Source organism: Camelus dromedarius, chromosome 14, assembly GCF_036321535.1.
Source record: "Camelus dromedarius isolate mCamDro1 chromosome 14, mCamDro1.pat, whole genome shotgun sequence".
Classification (NCBI taxonomy): Eukaryota; Metazoa; Chordata; class Mammalia; order Artiodactyla; family Camelidae; genus Camelus; species Camelus dromedarius.
Genome location: NC_087449.1, coordinates 56836924 through 56858271, shown reverse-complemented (window position 1 = coordinate 56858271; position 21348 = coordinate 56836924). Strand labels below are relative to the sequence as shown.

At 35.1% G+C, this 21348-nt stretch overlaps 1 protein-coding gene across 18 annotated transcripts in view; it reads right to left on the bottom strand.

The window, feature by feature from the left end:
* Positions 1-21348, bottom strand: part of EIF4G3 (eukaryotic translation initiation factor 4 gamma 3) — a 319467-nt gene that overhangs the window by 119959 nt on the left and 178160 nt on the right. For 9 of the 18 annotated variants that reach the window (XM_031464263.2, XM_064493971.1, XM_064493960.1 and 6 more), the window contains 5 exons: positions 16488-16508; positions 15389-15568; positions 14711-14825; positions 7511-7608; positions 5401-5523 (listed from right to left, as the gene is read on the bottom strand). In XM_031464263.2, coding sequence (XP_031320123.2) covers positions 5401-5523; positions 7511-7608; positions 14711-14825; positions 15389-15568; positions 16488-16508 — 537 coding nt within the window. The remainder of the gene's footprint in view (positions 1-5400; positions 5524-7510; positions 7609-14710; positions 14826-15388; positions 15569-16487; positions 16509-21348) is intronic. The other 9 variants (XM_064493955.1, XM_064493959.1, XM_064493967.1 and 6 more) reach the window with 1 other exon arrangement.

The window sequence follows — 21348 nt, the reverse complement described above, 5'->3', positions numbered from 1 at the left end:
AACAGGCACTGAAGCTGGAGACTCTTGGTTTTATTAAAAAACTCAGGACATTTTTACAAAATCCTGTTGGTGACAGACCTGATAAAATCAACAACCCTGCTCTTCACCTCTAAGTAGGGCCCTCTCTATAACCGTCCATGTAGAAACTCATTTTAAACAATGCAACTGCTGTCAGCAAGAGTTCATCATGACGTTTCATTAAAAACCCCTGAGAGAGTCCACCTCAGCTTAGTTATCTGTTCAAAGTTTACAGGCTTTCTAGGATACTGAAAAGCACCATTTTTAAGTCAAAGGAGGTTACTAATGAAAAATGATTTAATTAAAGATGAAGAATGATGTGATTTAATTCAATAACCACTGTCTTTATTGTAGACATCACTTTAAAAAATCAATTCCTATATGCTTCAAGGTAGAGAATATTAATTCATCAGTGCCTATGACTAAGATGATAAAATGACATTTTAAAAATTAAGACTAGATTTATATACATTACATAGGTGTATCCAAATTCTTTATGCAGAAACTTACCTACTTATTGTACATATTACTTACAAAATGAGTATTATCATCTAAACTTTAGAACCTAACTGTAATTAACTATTACTGCTAACACTATAAAATGAACTAGGTAACAAATGGCGATGATTTCCAGGTACCAAGTATATAAGAAGCTCTTCAAAAGACTGAATAATCTGCTGACTTTGGTCATTTGACCAAAAGACAGGAGAGGCTGTATCTTCCCTAAGATGTGTCATCAGTCAATAACCTTTTATCTGTCCCTACACTCTATGGCACGGGACTCTCTCCCAAGTTATAACTCTGCTTTATTATAAGTAATTCTTAAAACAGAAAAAAGAAAACAAAAGGGAGTAGGGAGAGAAAGGAAGGTATACAGTTCAGGAAAAAAAATTAAGTGATATAATATATAACCCCTTTGGAAGCAGGCAATTTTGGAAGCCTTGCCTCACTATCCACAGGGGATTGATTCCTGGACAGCCCACAGATACCAAAATCTTCAGACACTCAAGTTCCTTATACAAAAGGATGAAGTATTTACATATAACCTCCCACATACTTTAAATCATCTCTGTATTACTTACAATACTTAATACGATACAAATGCTATATAAACAGTTTCCAGTGCATGGCAAATTCAAGTTTTGATTTTTGGAACTTTCTGGAATGTTTTTTTCTGAATATTTTTGCATTCTGTGAATGCAGAACCCACAGATAGGGAGGACTGTACAACACCATGCATTTATTTTTACCTTACAGGATCCCATAATGACTTTCAGGCAGCTAGCATATTTCTTTTTTCTTTTTTTTTTAACATTTTTTTTTATTGAGTTATAGTCATTTCACAATGTTGTGTCAACATATCTCTTAATATGAAAATTTTCCTTGTGCCTCATTGCTCTCAACAACAGATATATAGCTGAGAGATTCTGATGCTGAAGGAAAGTAACAAAAATATTTCCTTCTTTCCAACTTCAATATATAAGAACTAAAAGAGGTCTCTGAGATTACTTACTATAACCCCTCATTTTACAGATGAGAAAAATAGAAGTTTAAAGGGCTTAATGTTCTAACTCAAGGTCTAAGTGACAGAGTGGAGAGCAGCACCAGGCATCCCAGTACACTGTGACGTCCAGCCTTGCATCTCTGCCTGTGTACTGAGATCACCTGAATGGGCACATATGTGCACATTGTGTGTGTGTGTGTGTGTGTGTGTGTGTGTGTGTGTGTGTGTGTGTGTGTGTGTGTGTGTGTGTGTGTGTGTGTGTGTGTGTGTGTGTGTGTGTGTGTGTGTGTGTGTGTGTGTGTGTGTGTGTGTATAATATATCTGAGATACAAAATCTCAAGAAGTTACTCCAGAGAACATTTTAAAACTGAGGAGGCAGGACAATTTTAACTTCAGTCTACTCTTCAGGACAAAAACAGCAATAGCAAAACTTGTTTCTCTTCTCCATTCTCTTTCTTCAATGCAGTTTCTCTCAAGTAACTCTTCCTAGTATGATTGCTTGCCAAAATCAGACTCATTATCCCCCTTTTCAAACATCTCCACATATATTGCATGTTATGTTTTACTATAAATCCTGCTATCCAGGCTTGAAGAAGAGTCACCTCTGACTCTTCCCTCTCTCTTACATCTAGGGGAACCATGCAATGCGTTTACCTGGACAGTATCAGTTTATGCCTGTTGTCCCAGCAAAATGACTAATAGCATCCCCATTCATTTATAAAACTGCCCCAATTTAGATAAATTATATGGTAACCCTTTTTATAATTCTTACTTAGTAACCAACTGCTGAGTATTTCTGTAACTGGCTTCTTCTCCTTCAACTGACTTCCCAATTTACTGACTAAAATGGCAATAATCTCCCTTCACCCAATTTCCATTCTCCATATGCCTTTTTGCACATGCTGCCTCTCTGTATGGAATATGCTTCTCTTTCTTTCCATTTTGTGAATACTAATCTGGGAACTCAGAACAAGCGGTATCTCTGCTGTGAAGCCTTCCCAGACTCTTCCAGTCATTCTCTGTGGCTCCTGAAATAACAATAATTGTAATACTAATAACAGATAACATTTACTGAATGCTTTTCATGTCCTGAGCTTAAGCAATTTTAAGTATTTATTTCATTTAATCCTTATAATAATTCTATATGATACATTACATTTTCCTCATATTTTAAAATGTGGAAGCTAAGGTTCTGGAAGACAAGTAATTTGGCTAAAGTTACAAAATTAAGTTGTGGAACTGGGACTTGAAACCGAGTAAACCTGATTCTAAGCCAAAGCTTTAAACCTCTCCCCTGTACCATCTCACCTGTACCACCATTAATATGTTTCTGGGATCCAACACATTTGAGTCTACTGTAACTATGACCCACCTGGTCACCTCTGTGTTTTCATAGTTCTCTCTATACACTTCACAGGAGGATCAGTCATATATCTCTAAGTGTCCTCTGTCTCCCTTAAAGAGACTGTGATGAATTACTGACATGGAAGGGGCTTTGCTATTCACAGCACATGCAACTGTGACCCAAAGCAGGTGCTCTGTAAAGCCAAAAGCAATACAGTATTTATTCTTCAGTTATAAATTGTGAACAGGGTTGACAACATCTGCAGTCTTACTAACTAGAATGTGGTTCAGGATCTATTTAGAATCAGGCCAAAGCTGCAAACTAATAGTCTTTAGGCTAACCTAATGGATTTATTTGGCTGGCATAGTGTTATTTATTAGTAGAATTAGTTGCCATTTAAAAGTTGCAGATTTTTAACATAAATAGAGATTTCTAGCTTCTTTTGAAACACTGGGTAAACATTTTTACACGATATAACAATTGGGCATTAATGACCTCTCCTATTCTATGTGCACCACATTCTTTATGAATTTCTGGAAAATGAAGCCAAGTATTAGTTGCCATCATCAGGCTTATGCTGTTGTTTTCCTTAAGGGGAAAATGGAGTATTTCTAGTGCATATTTCTGTTAAAAAGCTATTTGTTCATTCTGTGAATTTCATGTATTTGGAAAGACAACAGATTGCTAAGTATAGATTTAAATGCAAACTACCTAATAAAATAAAACTGATGCTTCATTACAATATTATACCTCAAAAGAACTATCAGCATTATAATTAGTGCCTGATGAACTTTATCAATTAAAAGTGTACATTTAATTTGCTTTATGATTACACAAACACATATATTTGTATTCAGGCCCGGGATCCCTAGGGAAAGACAAAGAGCAAAAGGATTCCTGTGACTAAAGACCGAGAGATAACTGGAAGAAGGTGGGATCAAGTAAGATCAAGAAAAACAAACTCCAAACGGAATTAAAATGCAAAAAGATACACTAAAACATATTTAAATTGAGGATTTAAACACAAATCAACAAAAGGCTGTCAACTATATGGTTTGACAATAACAGTATTTTAATTAATGTGGGAAAATACAGGCCAAAACTGAACTGCCCTGATCAACCAATCCTAAATTTTTGCTATAGGATACTGCTACCTAACAGAGCACATAAGTAAGTAATTTAAATGTGTAAATGTTGCTTTGCCCCACATTCACTTCCAGGGACAAGATTAAGTATAAGGCCTCTTTAATCATTCCAGATTTGGAATATCCCTGGGGAAATGATGAAGAATGGTGAAAGGTTCTAGTAACAATCATTAGTATAATCTTACAATTTATATATCTAAGATGATTACATATTATACTTAACTAGATGATGGAAGGTTGAGATAAATGTCAGCCAGAGAGTATTATCATTTCCAAGTGAAACACAACATTACACAAAATTCCAAGTTTTAGGCTTACTCAAAATTCACAGATTTTCAAGGGGCTCTAAACTCAGAAATCTATTTGTGATTTCAATTTTTAAAGAACTTCTTTTTAACCCATACTATGAAAATCAAGTCAATAGTCTATCATTCTGAAACACTTTATATTTGATCATCCATATCACCTGTTTGTAAACTAGGCTCTGAGGAATACCTCACCATCCAGCCACAAGAGGAGGGAAGTAAGCAGCCCCTAGTCCTTCATAACTTTGGTGTTATCTGTTTTATATGTTGGGCATTCCTTTCAGATATTTGGAAGATTTGAAAATCACTCATCCTCTCTCAATGGTTTAGCAAAATTTCAAGTAACCAAGTGATGAAATCAGAATCCTGTCAAATTTGGGGGGTCCATTCTCTATGGTAGTTTACTAAACTTCAGCTCCTCCTGGAATGTCTTGATTTCCAAAAGCGAGAAAGTAAACTCTTGAAAGACCATAATAACCACATTCTGCAATAGGCACAAAAAGATGTTTGACAGAACTTAATAATAACCTTCGTAAATAATTAAAGAAGTATAAATAAAGAAATAATTTCCTCTACTCAGAAAGTTCATTTATATAGTCCTAAACAGTAAGAGGTGTATCTATAATACATCTAAATATGCTCTGAATAACACAGGCCATCATCTTAAATGATACTGTTCAATAAAAATGTTTACATTCTCAACCTTAATGATTGCATTAACATAGCATGCACCATTTAATTCCTAAGACTCCATACCGAAAACATAAAATACTCATTAAATGATAAGGTTTCCAAAGGAACACAGCTCCTTTTGGTACCATGCAACAATAATTTATTAGGAAGAGTGGCAGCAGCTATGCTCTGAACGTGAAGATAATACATAAAATACTATCAATAAAAATTTGGAAGTTATAACAATTTATAAAGAGAAATGACATGCCTGTTTAAATATCATTTAGATATTCGAGGTTATGAGACAACTGATGGAAATAAAAAGTATGGTCAAGTGACTACAGAAAAAGAGTTCAGCAGAGGTTAGTGAACAAACACACACCATCACCCATTGTGGCACCCTTGTCTCACCTGAGGAGGAGTAGGCGTGGACGTGGGTCTTCCTATGGGTGGAGTAGGATTTCTGCTGCCACCTCCAGACATAATTTCCTCTGTTATGTCTTTACCTCCCTGGTTTGGATCCCGAATTCTTATCTATAAGGTTACAGACAAGATGGCATATTTACAGATGGGTGTCTATGTAGTAGATTTATAGGTATATGATGTATTAAAGGTGCAAACTGGGAAACCTGTCAAATATCAAAGTTGATAATCACCACATCTAATTGTATTTCAATCACAGAACCATATGGGGTCGCTCAAAGAAATTTAGGTCATTAGTTCTGACCTGAACTAATTAGAACAACAAGCTAAAATGAAACCTAGTTTGCTGAATTTCTAGGTCAAAAAGCCAAAGTATTAACACTGTCTTATAAGCACTGCCAAAATGACTGACATAATTTATAATGCTTAACATAAGACAAGATTCATAAAACAGTCTTAGAATATGGAAGTTACTCTAAAGTTTTACAGGCTTTAAGTGGTTCTCTAACAAAATAAAAAATATACATATCCTAGGACTTAGAAGAGGAATTTATGCTATGGATAGCCGTATACATGCATGTAAAGATGCTCACTGAAGTACTGTTTTTTCCAGCAAAGACACAGAAAGATCCTAAAGGCTGATTAAGAACACAGTAATCAAAACACTAAGCTACGTCCTTACAATTAAATACGAAACAGCCAGTAGGAAAAATGAGATGGATCTACATGTACTGATATGGAATGACTGTCAAGATGTATTGGTAAGTGAAAAGATGCAAGACACAGAACAGCGTGTATGGTCTTTTAACTTTTTTTCTAAGGCTACTTATGCTTGTAGAAATCAATCAGCGGAGATGGTGTTATAATGGAGATAAAGTACCTGGGTCTAGGCCTTTCATCCTGGGACAGTGCAGAGACATCAAAGCCCCCTCTGCTTGTCATTACATCTACATTACATCAAGGTAGCCCTGGCTTCTTGAAAATTTCAAAGAATTCACTAATAAAACCATCCAGATTCAGAAGCTTCTGGGAAAGTAGTTCCTTAATAAGATTTCTAATATCAGCTATTTTTTCAGCTATGAAATCTTGTTTTTACTATAGTTTTAAGTATTCTTTTACAATTCATTTGTTCTTTCTTCTTCAGTAATAACTATTAATACTATCTTTCATTTTCATTATCTTCTTTATTAGTTTTTCTGCATTCTTTATTAGTTTTTCTGCATTCTACCATGCTGTTTCAACATTTCCAAAGCATAGCTTCTCAACTACAGTGTCACAATACACTGGCATGTCATGTTAATTATAATCTGTGCACAAATAATTTGTCTCTATTAAAAAAGAACCAAAGGTTTAAACCTAATTAATTTTTATTCAGTGAGAGTAGTCTCAAGAATGTTGCTATGATGTTGTTCCCACCTATTTTATTTGTGTGACCACGGGAGTCTCTATTAAACATCACCCATTTTGTGTGTTCTGATGGATAACAGATTGTAAGCCACTCTTCTACAAAATATTCTACAATGCGAATTTCATATTACCACACTCTAATTCTCTTGGGCCTGCCTTACTAGACAGAAACAAAGTCTCTGTAATTTATTAAAAACAATTAAATTTTCTAAATTCTGCTTTCTGTTTCTTCAAATAAATCTATTCCATAGGAAGGATTTTTCTCATTTAATATTCTATACATTTTCTCTTGTGGTATTTTTTTCCCTGTCAGTTCATATTTGAATATAGAGCTAATTAGGACCAGAATTAAAAGACAATAAGGATGTAAGAACTGAGCTTAAATTCTTCCCACTTAGTGAGACCCTAGCACAATGAACCTTCCCAGTTCTAAAGCTGGAGGGCATACTGTCACTCAGCATATCTAGCTCAGCACATGTTGAAAACTGACGTCAAGCAAAGGGTACTTGCAACATCTAGTTATATGCCCATACAAATTCTCTAGGTATAGTGGTGAGGATATAAAGGAGGAATAAAAATTGGCAGTCATTTGTGAACTGACATGAATAATGATTACAGCTGTGGGTAAACTTATTTGATAAGTAAGTGGACATTCTATTTTAAAATGAAAAAATTAATAAAAATTTCTTACTGTTTTTTTCTCTCTCTTGGCTGGAGGGGGTTGCTGTTGCGTAGGCACTATGATAGGTGCTGACTGATACACTGGCTGACTTGGGTAAAAAGGCGTTCCTAAAGAATTAGAAAAGAATGAAAAGAAGCACTCAGTTATTTGTCAACCACTATAAAACTACTAATGGCAAGGTGAATCTGGACAATTTTAAGAAGTCAAATAAAAACAAGCATTCTTCTTAACTCATTTCACTTCACTAGCTCCCCTTACTGAAGTGGTAAAGGAATAATTCCTAAACAGTCATAAACACCTATCTTTTCTTCAGCATCCAATATAAAAAACAACTAAATAACCAACTCCTGCAGATTGCCACCAGTTACCACTTTAAAAAAATCTATCCTGGGGACCCACTGCCTCCAACAGTGATCCTCAAACAAGGATTTGTGTGAATATGTTTTGCGCGTAGGCTTGGTCAAAGGCAGGAGAATGTATCTGATCATCCTGGGGGTTGGGGATGTTCTAATTCTGCATCCTACTTAACGGAGAACCATTCTCATAGGGAACTACCATTTAAGCCTGGCGAATGTCCTGTTGTTGGGGCTGAAAAAAAACGAGACAAGCAGCCTAAGGATAAAGTCCAGATTCTAGGAATCCAGGCTCCAGGTTTCTAACTACATTTTCCACCATTCTTGAACTCCATACCTTTGCTCTACCTATAACCTATTCCCATCCCTTCAGTACACCAGTCTCTTCAACACTGTTCATGTCTTTGACTATACTGCCCCTCTGCCTGAAATTCTCTTCCTCCACCCACCCTACACACTTCAATGAATCCTTAACTTTCAAAATTTTGACTATTATTATAATTACTACTAAACCAGAGTGCTTATAGCAGAGGTGATAAAACGGGGTCAGATACTGGATACTTCTGTAGGCTGAACCTACAGACTCGCTAATAGATTGCATGTGGGTGTAAGAGAAAGAAATTTCAAGGAAAATTTGTACAGTCTTTCGTCTGAGCAAATGGATGAATGGAGATACTACTTAAAAGTTACTGTGCTATTTATTTATTTACTGAGATGAGGAAAACTGGAAGAAGAATAGAATCTAAGGCAGAAAAATCAAGAGCTCAATTTTGCACATGTGATGTTTGAGATTCTTAATAGATCTTCAAAAGGGGATATCATGTAGGCAGAAAGAGACACAAGTCCAGAGTCAGAGATTTGGTATCCATTTCAGAATTGGAGTATATGGACAACATTTAAACCATGAGACTGGATAACTAAGGAAATGAGTACAAATAGAAAAGAAGCTCAAGGACTAAATTCGGGGGTACCTTATGTTGTTTAGAGGCCACAGATACGAAGAAAATCCAACAAAGAAGATGAAAAGGAAAATTAAGGCAGCAGTTAAAGTGAAGGAAATGGTTCAAGAATGGGGAGAGTGCTCTATTATGTCAAATGGTGCTGACAGGTCAACTAAGATTTCACCTTTTGAAGTAGAATTCACGGGTGATCTTGATAAAAGTTTTGTGAGTGGGGGTGGCGGTGTTCATCCTCATTAGGGTAGGTTCAATAGTAAATGAGATAAAGAAAATGAAGACTGTGAATATAGACAGTTCTTTTTCTTAAAAGTTTTGCCATAAAAGGAAGCACAAAAATGGACTATTGCTGGACAAAAATATTGAGTCAAAAAACCTTTCTTTTAAATGATAGGAATAAAACAATATACCTATATCCGAATGGAACTAATCTGGCAGAAAGAAAAAAAAATTAAAATGCAGGAAAGAGAAGAGAACTGCTAGAGTAACAGCCTTAATGGCTACATGAAGGGATCTAGTGTACGAGTGAAGACTGGCCTTTGGTGGGAGAACACGGATAGCAGTCAGAGTAACAAGAAGGAAAAAAATGAGTATGAAGGTAATCAAATCCTCGGTACTTTAGTAAGAAGTCAAATACTGTAGGCTCTTATTATCACTGTCATCATCAACATCATCACCATCCCCACCATCATCATATTAATCTTGACGTGGAAGTTTCTTGGAAGCAGTATGATTTGCAATATCAGAATTTTGCAGGTATCAATTAGGTTTCAAGAATCAGATTTGGAAAAGATCTAAACAGTATTTAATCTAAAAACATGATTAGGATTTCAGTAAGTTCAACATAAAAAGAAAAAAAATCCTTAGCTATCCTCTAGTAGTTAGTAAACTATCATCAAAGTAGAGCTCAAATAAGCAACTCTATGCTACTATATTATGTCACTAGCTCCAAGACTCAGAAAACAAACCCCTAAAATTGGTTTCAAATGCTGCTAGACAAGCAATACAATCTGCTCAGCTTGTCACATTTTAAAGCTATAAAATCCAAAAGGTGAAACATTCCTTTAAAAAAAATTAGATTCTTCTAATGAAATATTTTTGAGTCAACATGACTGGGGCACAGGCTGATGTACAATACATGTACAATAAATACCTGCTGAATACACCTGGCAGAATAGGATAATCTCAATATAGTGGGGGAAGAGGGTTTAAACACTAAACTAGTAAAACATCTGGTCAACTGTGGACCCCAGCAGAGGAGGCCTTCCACCCTACCAAACAATAGTTTTCTTTTATAATCTAATCCACTTCTTTTATAGGCAGGGACATTTAAAAACACTTATTTTATCTATTAAAAATGTGAATCACTTTTGCATTACTATTTATCAATTAGGCAAGTTACTTAAATGTCTCTGAACCTCTTATGCATGGAATGTTGCAGGTTTGTCTAGATCAGGAGCCTGTCAACTAAGGACTAATACCATTTATTACAAACAAAGTATTATGGGAAGACACCTACAAACAGAGTTCATCTATGATCTATTGCTGGTTTCCCATTATAACGACAGAGTTGAATGGTTGCAAGAGGGACCATATGGCTGCAAAGCCTAAGATATTTACTATCTGGCTCTCTATATGAAAAGTTTTCTGACCCCTATTCTAGATCAGTGGTTCCCCTAACTTCAGTGTATAAGAAAGGTGTCAATGATATACGGCAAAATTTACGCAATAATAGCCATGAAATATACACACAAACACACAACTATAGGCTTGCCAACTTGACATTTTTAGAAAGGATCGTTCACTTTTTTGGAAATTATTTCAGTCCTACTCCTTTGTTGTTAAAACAGCCTTCCTATATGAACTATGATACTGACAATAAATAGTAGTTTTCTTCAAAGTCTTACTGGCAAAATTTAAAATGTTATAGTCATGTGTGTTTATTCCTTAATTTTACTTTATTTTATATTTATTTCACTTGCCTAGAATATTGAAAGATCTGGGAACAACTGGTCTAGTCAATATTTAGACTTCTTCTCACTGGTAAAACCCCAAGCATAAATATCACACAAGTAAATTCCTGAAAGGCAAGGAGACTATTTCAATAATCTGTATTCCACAAAATACCTAGCACAATGTCTTACATATTGCAGATCCTCAAAAGCCTTTCAAAACCTTCAGTTTTCCATAGAAACAAAGATAAACATAGTGGTTAAATATGCAGGTTAGCACAAAGAAATCAAGCTATGCCATAATATACCCAGAACAATAATAATGTGGCATATAACCATATCACCAGATACAGTATTATTGCTCCACAAAAACACAAACTGATTTCAGATGCCAAAAACATTTCCCACCTTCACACGCCATGGAGAACGATGACTCCGTCAGCTCTTATTAGCTGAACGAGGTGCCCAAGCCCCAGTGAGACTCAAGAAAAGAGTAGAAAGAAGATGACAAGAGGAAAGGGAAATGACATGGCAGTGAGAAAAAAGGAGAGTATACTGGTTTGAAGCAAGAGAGAACAGAATGGGACCATCTACCATCATTGAGAATTGTAAATTCTCAGATTTTTTTTCTCTTTCTCAACATCACTGCTACCATTAACCATACCCCTTTTCTCTCAAAACTGTATTTTTCATCTTAGGCAATCACCCTCTAGGGTTGGCTTAGAAATAATTTCAGTCTCCATGAGGTAGTTTTCTGATATGACAGGCATCAAAATATTTAAGAAACATTAATAAGAGAAAAACTGAAAAGTGACATTGAGCAAATACTATTCATTACTTACATTTCTCCTCAACACTGTAGAAACACTGCAAGCACTATACTTTATAAATAGAATTCTATGACCTTAGTTCCTGAACTTCAATGTAGTTAAGAATATTCTTTGAGAACCACTGTTCAAGATTTAAACCAAGTAGTGAAGTAAACTGTTAGTATGCTGGAGTGAACTGCAAAGTTAAGGATGAAGAACTAAGAACTCTGGGGAAAATGCCATTCAACTCACAAACTCCAACAATAGGGCAAGAAGTAACAAATCTCAGATTTGTTCTTTGCCAGTTCAGATATAGAAAGGTTCTCTGTCCTAGAAGAGAGGACTCCAGCTTCAGAACACAAAATTAGGATCCTATCCCCATACCCACTTTTAACCTGAACCCAAGACTAGGACAGGAAAGGTGGAAGAGGAAAGGGGATGCATCAGGAGCAGAGGGGAAATTAAGAAATGAGTGGAAAGGTAAGAGAAAGGGAGAGTTCAAGAAGAGGAAATAGGGAATGTTGAAGGCTTCTAGACCATACATAAGACCAGGACAGCTGCCCCAAGGAGTTACAGCTGAAGGACCTACAATTGGTAAGAGCTATTTGATTACAACTTTTGATTCTGATAAAAGTATGTTAACTAGCAATAGGCTTTAAAACTAAAACATCTGCCCAAATAATGAAAATAATCTAAACTTCTATCAGTAGAGGACTCGATTAATTATGATTCATTCTTTAAATGAAATACCATGTAACTTAAAATTCTATAGGTAGTGAAGTGGAAAGATGTCCATGAATATACTGTGAAATGGGAAAAAACAGGATGTTTTAGAACATTATAAATAGTTTGTACCCATTTGCATTAAAAATTGTTTAAATATGAATGGTAAAATATGTATCAATCTGCTAAATCATTATTTCTTTAGGGAGTAGGGAGGGAGAAAAATTGGTTATTCTAATGTTTTATGTCCTACATTATTGGTGTTTTTCATCCTTAACTTGGTTACTTTCATAATGAAAAATAATTTTAAGATGTTTTTCTAAGCTTAAGGAAACTATGGAAGTACTGTTTTAACCCAGGTGATCAACTACCTACTTGATTATCTACTGGATCTGCCTAAAAATTTCCTGGGAAAGAAAGAATATCTATCAAAAGGAACAGACATCAACAATATTTGAAATACAACTGCATCTCAACATACTGCTTTTTTGCAAAAATGTACAAATATGGTTTTATATAATAGAAATAAATGTTATAATACCATGTTTATATATACACACACACAAGCAAAATATTTCCCTACTAGCAAACTCATCTGTATTGTTTCTATATATATTGCAGCAGCAGTATTAAGAGCAAGAAAGAGGGCTAGCAAAGACCTATAATAATGATGACATTCCCTAAGCCAAAAAATCATTTATATAATTTTGTAAATAAATAGACTAAAATTCAGTGAGACACCTTTCAAAATGATTTCATAAATTCGAAACTACAATTTGCATTCCCTTTGCAACATGAGATTAAAAAAGAAAGTTAATTTTAGCACGTTTACTCTGACTGATAATCTCATCGTAAAGTTTTTCTATTCAAAAATTTCTAGATAATATCTACAGCCAATTTTACATTTAAAAATAATTTTAATTGGATTTAAGTTTTCAGAATAAGTACCAATACAAAAGCACTAGACTTGTGCAAAAACTGTGCCTTAAAGCTAAATCAAGGGGTGCACAGGTACTTCAACAGTACTGGCAATTTTCTGTGTCAAAGCTGGGTAATATGCATATACTATTTTCCTTTAAAACTCATATATATGTAACATGCATTATTCTGAAAATACCAAGTATTTCTTAGTAAAAATACTACTTAATAAAGCTGTGTTAAATAAACATACAAGCAACAGAAAGGTTTTCCTTTTCTAAAAAAGGAAAAGCTAGGTAACACTTGGTTGCTTTGCCTATTTCATCTCAAAACTAAGAGAAACCTTCTTGAGCTATTCTAACACCAATCAATTCTTCTGTAAAGGTTATTAACTAAGACACTAAATCCCAATGCCAGGAAATTAGTCAGCAGATACGTGTTTATCTGTAGCAGAGCACCATCTTAAAATAACAAATTAAAGTTTTAATAAGTCCTTGCTGTAGTGGAAAAGATCAATGCTGACTGAATCTTAAAGCTTAATTTTTCTACTTTTGCTGATTTTATCCCTTAGAAATCACTTTCTATGGAATAAAAATAAAAGTGTAGTATGTGATACAAATTTATTAAATAAAAATAAGTAATGTTCATTACTCCTTAGTTTAGTATTGGTTCACACACCAAGTATAAGCACAGTGCTTGTTTCACTACATTAAAAACAAATACAATTTTTCAAGGCATTAAAAAATTTTTTTTATCAAGGCATTTTCATTTAATTAGTCCTCAAAACCTCCTCATGACACAGACCTTACCACAATTCTGCAGAAAAGGAATAACAGGTATACTGAGTTACATTTAACCATCCCATATATATTCTCTATGTGCCCACCAGTCTCTAGGTGCTAGGAACATAGCAGCAAACAAAACAAGTAACATTCCCTGCCTTCATGGGTATTACATTCTAGTGGGAAAACATTAACAAATGTTTTGGTAAATGGTAGTAAATACTTAGAGCAAAAGAAATCATGGACAGAAGATATGGTAAATTTATGTTATCAGCAAAAATCCACTAAAAATCTAGGTAATGATGAGTTGGTAGCAGACATCAGAACCTTGAGACATGGGCTATTTGCAACAAAATTACCAGCTCCTTCAGAAGATGTAATTAATGATATATATTTCATTTTGGTTTTTTTTGGGGGGGGGGGATTAGTTTTATTTATTTTTAATGGAGGTACTGGGGATTGAACCCAGGACCTTATGCATGCTAGGCACACACTCTACCTCTGAGCTATACTCTCCCCCAACTACATATATTTCTATAATATTCTTTCCTTGTAAGGCCACTCTCTAAAAAGTAGCTTTTGGGTCATAACTGTTTGCAACATTTTATTTAAAAATCCTTCACATCACTAAACCTCACTGCCTAAACTAAACTGCAAACAACACAATGGAACAAACACAGCAAATTAACAGAAATTGCTCAATTTTTCACACTTACCATAAGCATTGGGGAAGTCCCCAGGTCCTGGTCCAGGATAAAAAGGACCTGGCCCTGGTGGTTGAACTGGATACTGTTGTGGGGGCCCAACATAAGGAGGGCCACTGTGACGGTACTAGAAGAGAAAAATTACATACATTTATAATTAATATGATGGTAGGTTACTATGGAAAAATAAAGCATGTGTGTGTGTGTAAAAGAATCATTTAAATGAGGTGAAGCCACTTTGTTAAACATACTCAAAATGCTTGCTTGCCATTAAGATGCAATGAGGATGAAGGAAAAAAAAATGTGCCTTAGGTAAAGCCATACAGCAAATCAGTGCACAGGCAGACATCAGATCATTGTAAAATTATTTCAGGCTGACAGCTTTCAATGACACTGAATGATATTACTGGAACAGTTAATTACTGAGTCTCTTTTAGAGCTATTTAGGTTGTGGGTAAGAGACTGGGGGAAAGCTAGGAGATTAAAAACAATTTCTCTATCATCTTAGAAAAATTTAAGTAAAGATATAGAAATATCTCTTTACAATATTATAGAAACTAACAAAATGGCTAGACTCATATCCAACAAAAAAAGTTCATACATCACTAAAAACCAATGCCATCACCCACTCTCCCTGTTCCCTCCGATCCACTCTACTGATGGACCACATGGATCTGAGAGATACTTTACCTGTGGTATACAGTACTGAGGACCCTGGGGCACTGGGTACGGCATGGGCAGATGGTTAACCATCATGATGTGCTGATTGGCCTGATACACTGCAGTGGGTGTCTGTGCACCGGGACGAATGGAAGGACTGCTGTTCGGGATGGTAGCTCTAGGAGGCTGTATTTGAGGCCTCTGGAAAAACTAAGGAGGGAGAAAAAAATATTTATTATTTTTTTTTTTTACAAATGGGAGTATGTGAATTTTATTATTATCTTGTGCGTTCTTCTTTTTTCCACTTATAAAAATCTTATCAGTGTGAATTAAAAAATACAATATACATAAAAACAGACTTAAGTGCCTACATTTGGGTTCACAAAAACATTCCACATGAGGCTCAGGCACACCAGGTCAAGTTTTGATAAATGTCATTCATTTGAAAACAGCAGGGCAGCCTCACTTTTAAAATGAAATCTCAGCTAATTTCAACAAAAAATTCCACACCATAATTATGAATTTCAAAATGTGTGGTAAAATATGACATAAGGGGTAGTTGGTATCTCTCTAAAAGTTCTTCTGTTGTATAAAAGCATTGATTCTTTCATAAAGAGTAGGTGGTTCATTATCAACTTATAAAAAGTTAAAGTAGTCCCCTAAAAAACTACCATTCAAGTAATTTAGAAAATATTTAGAAGAACAAGAAATCTCTCTGGACATAAAAATTTTCATCTCAGTCTATCAAGGTCAAGTTAAATTAAAACTATCTGTAGAGTTGTCATATGCTAATTGTCACATGATGGGAAAAGCATTTTCAAAACAGTGGCAACTTCATACTAAACTGAACTCAATTTTGCTTTCTCAAATAGTTTGCAATAAAGGTGGAGAATCTAGACAGGATTGAGAATGGTCTGGAAGATGCAGAGCTCAAATGTCTCAAACGGCAACCAGTATCTGCGGTTATTTCTGGTTCTCACTGCAGGCTTAAAAGCCTTGAAACAATATACCAATAGCAAATTCCCACCATGAATGCATGTATTCATCAGCAAACAATCAGTCTTACTCTAATAATAATACTAAGGGGATAGAGTAATAAAGAGGCCATGCAGAACCAGTAGTGTGTTACCTGGATGGGTCTGAATCCTCCCTTCAAATATGAAGCAAGAAAGCAGCAGGAAACAGAAAGAAAGCCAATGGAAAAGCTTACAGATCAGTAGGAAGGGGTAGGACATAGCATGCAGCTCAACAAAAATACCTTTCTATTTAGTAAAAATAGGAGAAGAAAGATTAGAAAATCAGAATGACAATTCTCCACTTGAGAATTCAAAGACACATGGAATTGAAGAATCAAATGGCATTTAATCCAAAGTAAGTCCAGCAACAAAAATATTCTAATAGTAGCCACAAGTCTTAACAGCTTGAAAGGAAATGTATGCTTAGTGGTACAAGTACAAATGGAACCGCTGATTCCCATTCTTGACTCTCAGGGACTTCCCATTATGTGATATGGCATTAGTTATCTAGCATTTCTGTGATCTACTCTCCATCTTCAATGGAGATGAGAGTTAATAATAGAAGTGCCATTTGTTATTTTAAAGTTTGCAAAAGTCCTAAGATATAACTAAACTTTTCAACATACACCAGACTCTTCATGATAGAAACATGCTGTTTTCAACAAACCAGGTATATAAGAGGTCACTTATAGCTTTAAAATGGGTAAATATAGTAATAGTCTGAAAACGTGGTCTAGCTTCAAAATCTCCTGATTTGTCTCACAAGTCCAGACATGAGTGTTGTTACTGATCCAAATAAAGGCATGGGTCCATTCAGGTCTTATCATGTCCTACTCTTAAGCATCAAGCTACCCACAGGTGGTAGAGGAAGTAACTTTTCACCTTGTGCTGAATTGGAAGAATTGGGATCCAGTGCCCAAGGCTCATTCCCATTCAGCCCTAATACTCCTGGGCAAAGAAAGCCCTAAAGAGGATAAGTCACAGAAAAGCAATAGACAGTAAGGAATAGCAGGAGAATGGAGTGAATGGGGGAACCAGATGGCAGAAGCCACAGAAAGTAGTTGGTGAAGATGAAAAGAAAATACAAGAGGCAAGGTTGGTAACACAGGCACCTGAGCTGGGCCACAATGACAGTAATAGTCTTCAAATTATCTTCACTGACACAGTTTTGGTGACAGACAAAAGAACTTATGTCAGCTGCCACCAGGAACACTGGACTAATAAACTTTCCATTCCAGACTTCATGTCTCTTAATTACATAGCAAATAGAATCTATTATTCATCAATGTGTATGAGCTGTAAACACACTTCAGGAGTGAATTTTAGCATTTTTATAACTCGGTTAATATATTGGGAGCCACAAAACTGTTACAGGACTCAGGGAGAGGAGGGGCATTCATTTGGATCAACTCATTGAGGAGGGTCATTCATCTGGCTCAACTCATTGAGCACTACTAGATGTTAGACATAGTGGATAAAAAGATTAATTTTATAAGATCTTTTTCCATAAACTCTAGAGGGCAGCCAAGACGAGGAGAGTATCAAATGGATGATCCATTGTGGTTAGATACATGGTGTTGTGGGGGAGAGAGAAAGGAAACTAATCTAGTAACTTATACAGAGCAAAAAACATAGAAATGGGTAAAGTTTTCCCATAAATTTTAATTATATTATATGTGAATACTTTTCTTGCCACTATTTTCCAACTGCTCTGCTGGAATTTTTAACCAGCCTGCCTAGAATAACTGAGACTACATCTTATTCAAGGAGATTTCTGAATAGTATAAGACTCTTTTCTTCAGTTGTTTTGAAAGAAAATTAAGTGTTTCTAATGATACTCCTAATATCAACATACAGCTGAGCCAGTAAAACACAAAATTTGTGGTTATGGGGACATACAACAATTTTTTTTTATAAACTAAGATTTCAGCTTTGAAGCTAAGTAGAAAAATGTATTACACAGGCACACTAAATAGCAATAGTAAAGATTCATATAGCACTTTTAGCTACCAAGTACCTCTCTAAATACTTCACATTATGTTAAGTTATCCTCACAACAAACTTCTAAAGCAGGTACTATTATTAACACCGCCCTTAGATATATGAGGAAATCGAGGGACAGGGAGATGAACTTGCTAAAGGTCTCCCATGTGTAATTTAAAAACATTTAGGTTCTGGGTCTGCACTTTTAACTGTTACACACTCTACCTCTCATGAAATGGAACATCCTTCATAATTTCAAACAAGCGATGTCAGTCAGAAGAAATCTTTTTTTTTTTTCCTCCAAAAAATAAAGGGATGTGGAAGGATGTTTGTCAAACTACACTAATGGGTACCCATCCCTCAACCGAAACCGATTCTTGGCATGAAAAACATTCCATCAGTTATCTCACGAAATTCATGTTTATCATTCGGAAAAACAAATTTCCTCTACCTACAAGACTCTAATTTTCTATCTCCCTTAGAGTAATAGAAATTTGTTCATATGCTTTTCTATTCCTGGTACATTTAGCAGGACTATTTCTACTCAACTTCAATGCAATAAGATTTTTACAATGACAGGCCATTTGGAGCTTGTTTTTCCCTTTAAAAAGTACACCACTACTCTCTCTCTCTGTTTTTCTCTCTCTCTCTCTCCCTACCCCGCCCCCCAAAGTTCTAGTATCTACAGGACTAGAAAAGGTATAATAAGGTGTAATGGCTGGATATGCAAAAGAAATAAAAAGATATGGATTTTCTTTTTTGTACTCCCTCCTAACCATTCAATTGTAAATATAGCATAAGATTTAATAGTGGTGAAGGAAATTAAGATTCCATGGGTAGGCATGGCAGCAAAACACAGATTATTAAAAAGAATGTGTGAATGTGAATGGGCTTTCTCAAACTGCTTGCAATTGCTTCTGAATCCCTTTTCCCCACTGCTGAGTGATGAAGAATCATTAAAAGAATCAAACTGTCCTGTTTTGGAAGTAGAGTATAGGCCACTAAGTCTAACCATATACTGGAAATTTGACTCTCTTGTATGACAATGCCTTCGGGGTTATGAGACTTTAGCAACTCAAGACACAGTTCCATTTCATCGTTAAATTGAGTTCCGACACTGCAAAAGTCTTTCTTCCATTGGCTCCAAAATTTTCCCTCTGTATCATCTACCCTCTAGTCTGACGTCTATCTCAAAAAATCACATTGAACTCAAATCCCTCTTGTCCATAAGTGACAAACCTCTGAGCAATCTGAAGACTGCCATCACTGCTAACTTCTACATCACTATCTATTTTTTGTTCCAAGCCAACCACCATCCTCCAGCCCTTGTCCTTCCAACCAACATTTTTTAATACCCTGACCAGCTTACTCTTTTTTTTTTTTTAAATGCTTTATCCCCTCATTTGCTTCCATTGCTCAAAGTCTCACTAAATAGAGAACCAAACATAAATATCCAGGTCTCCCCAGAAGGTACCTGGCCCCCACTCAATAAACACCTGTTGCTGAATGAAGGAAAAATATATCCCTTTTATTCTGGCTACCTATGATTCCATCAATGAATAAGAATCGCAAGAGCTCTTTCGTCAACCGCACTTTACTATCAATTAGTACTGAGTTATAATCATTTAAAACTCTTAAATCTTCTTTATACATAAATCACTTTTAGATATACTCTTACTGTTATGTTTTGAAGCTCATATAGGGATTAGTATTTTATTTCTTTAAAAATTTATCTGGCTAATTTCAACCCATCATTTCAGATTGTACAGACTTTTTCGGATTCTTAATATATTAAGCAATGTCAAAACTACATGACCATCAGCAAATCTGACAGGTATGGTATTAATCCAAGTCACTGATTAAAATGCTGAAATGGGCTAGGCAGAGAAGAACCTTGCACAACATAAGTATTATCTCCAAACTTGATCTCATTCTGTTTAAAGTTTTTTAAATCTTTCAACGGTCCACTAGTATGCCAGGAGAATGGCAGAGGAAGGTGAGAGCCTTCATTTGAGGTGGTACTTTGGGCAGCTCCAAAGGGCTAGGATACATTTAAATAAAACAGAGGCTGAACTTAGGGTACTCATAATTGCTGATGTTCACAGAAATACACTAGAAGTAGGAAGGAAAACGTTTCTTGGAAAATCCTTGTAAAAATGAGGTAATTATACCATTACCAAAGTTTCCTAGCAATAACACTGGCAATAAACGCTTTTTAAAGATGTTGTTAAATATACCATTTCTCATGACTTTGCTCTCTAAAATCATCAAAAGACAAAGATATCTCTAAAACACTATATAATAATCAGAAATTCTTTTAAAAACACCTATTTATTTTTAGCAACTAGAAAAATCTTATTTAATCACATTAGTTCTTCCTATGTCACAAAACTACTTATTAGTACTCATCAATTTGCAATGCAATAAAACCCATATCTAAAATATGATTCTGAAATCCCTAGCTTTCTGGTATGCATACAGTTCAACCTACTGGAGGGATAAACAGTAAGATTCTCAATTAAGAAATTTTTTGGTTAATATCTTTAAAAAGTTTTAAGTACTCCTGGGAAAAATGATAGTACTATGATTTTCTGACAAGTTACAAAGGGACAAGTAGTAAAGGGTCTACATAATGGGGTATTATTCATGTATCAACCAGATATTCTGCTGACTTACAACAATTTATTTCATTATAAATTATTCATTTAAAGTCTTTATATTTTAAATTCTTTGCGTTCCTGCGTATAAATTATTTATTTTAAATTCTTTGCGTTTTCCTGCACATAGCCTATATTATCGTGTAATTTAGGTTTCTTTCACTAAAAATTAGAAGATGTAAGCCCTAGAACTGAGCCATCCAATATGGTAGCCACTAGTCATATTTACTTACTTAAATTAAAATTTAATTAAAAATTCAGTTCTTCATCTACAATGCACATTTCAAACACTCAACGTGGCTACATGCGGCCAGTAGTTACCATAGTGAAGAGC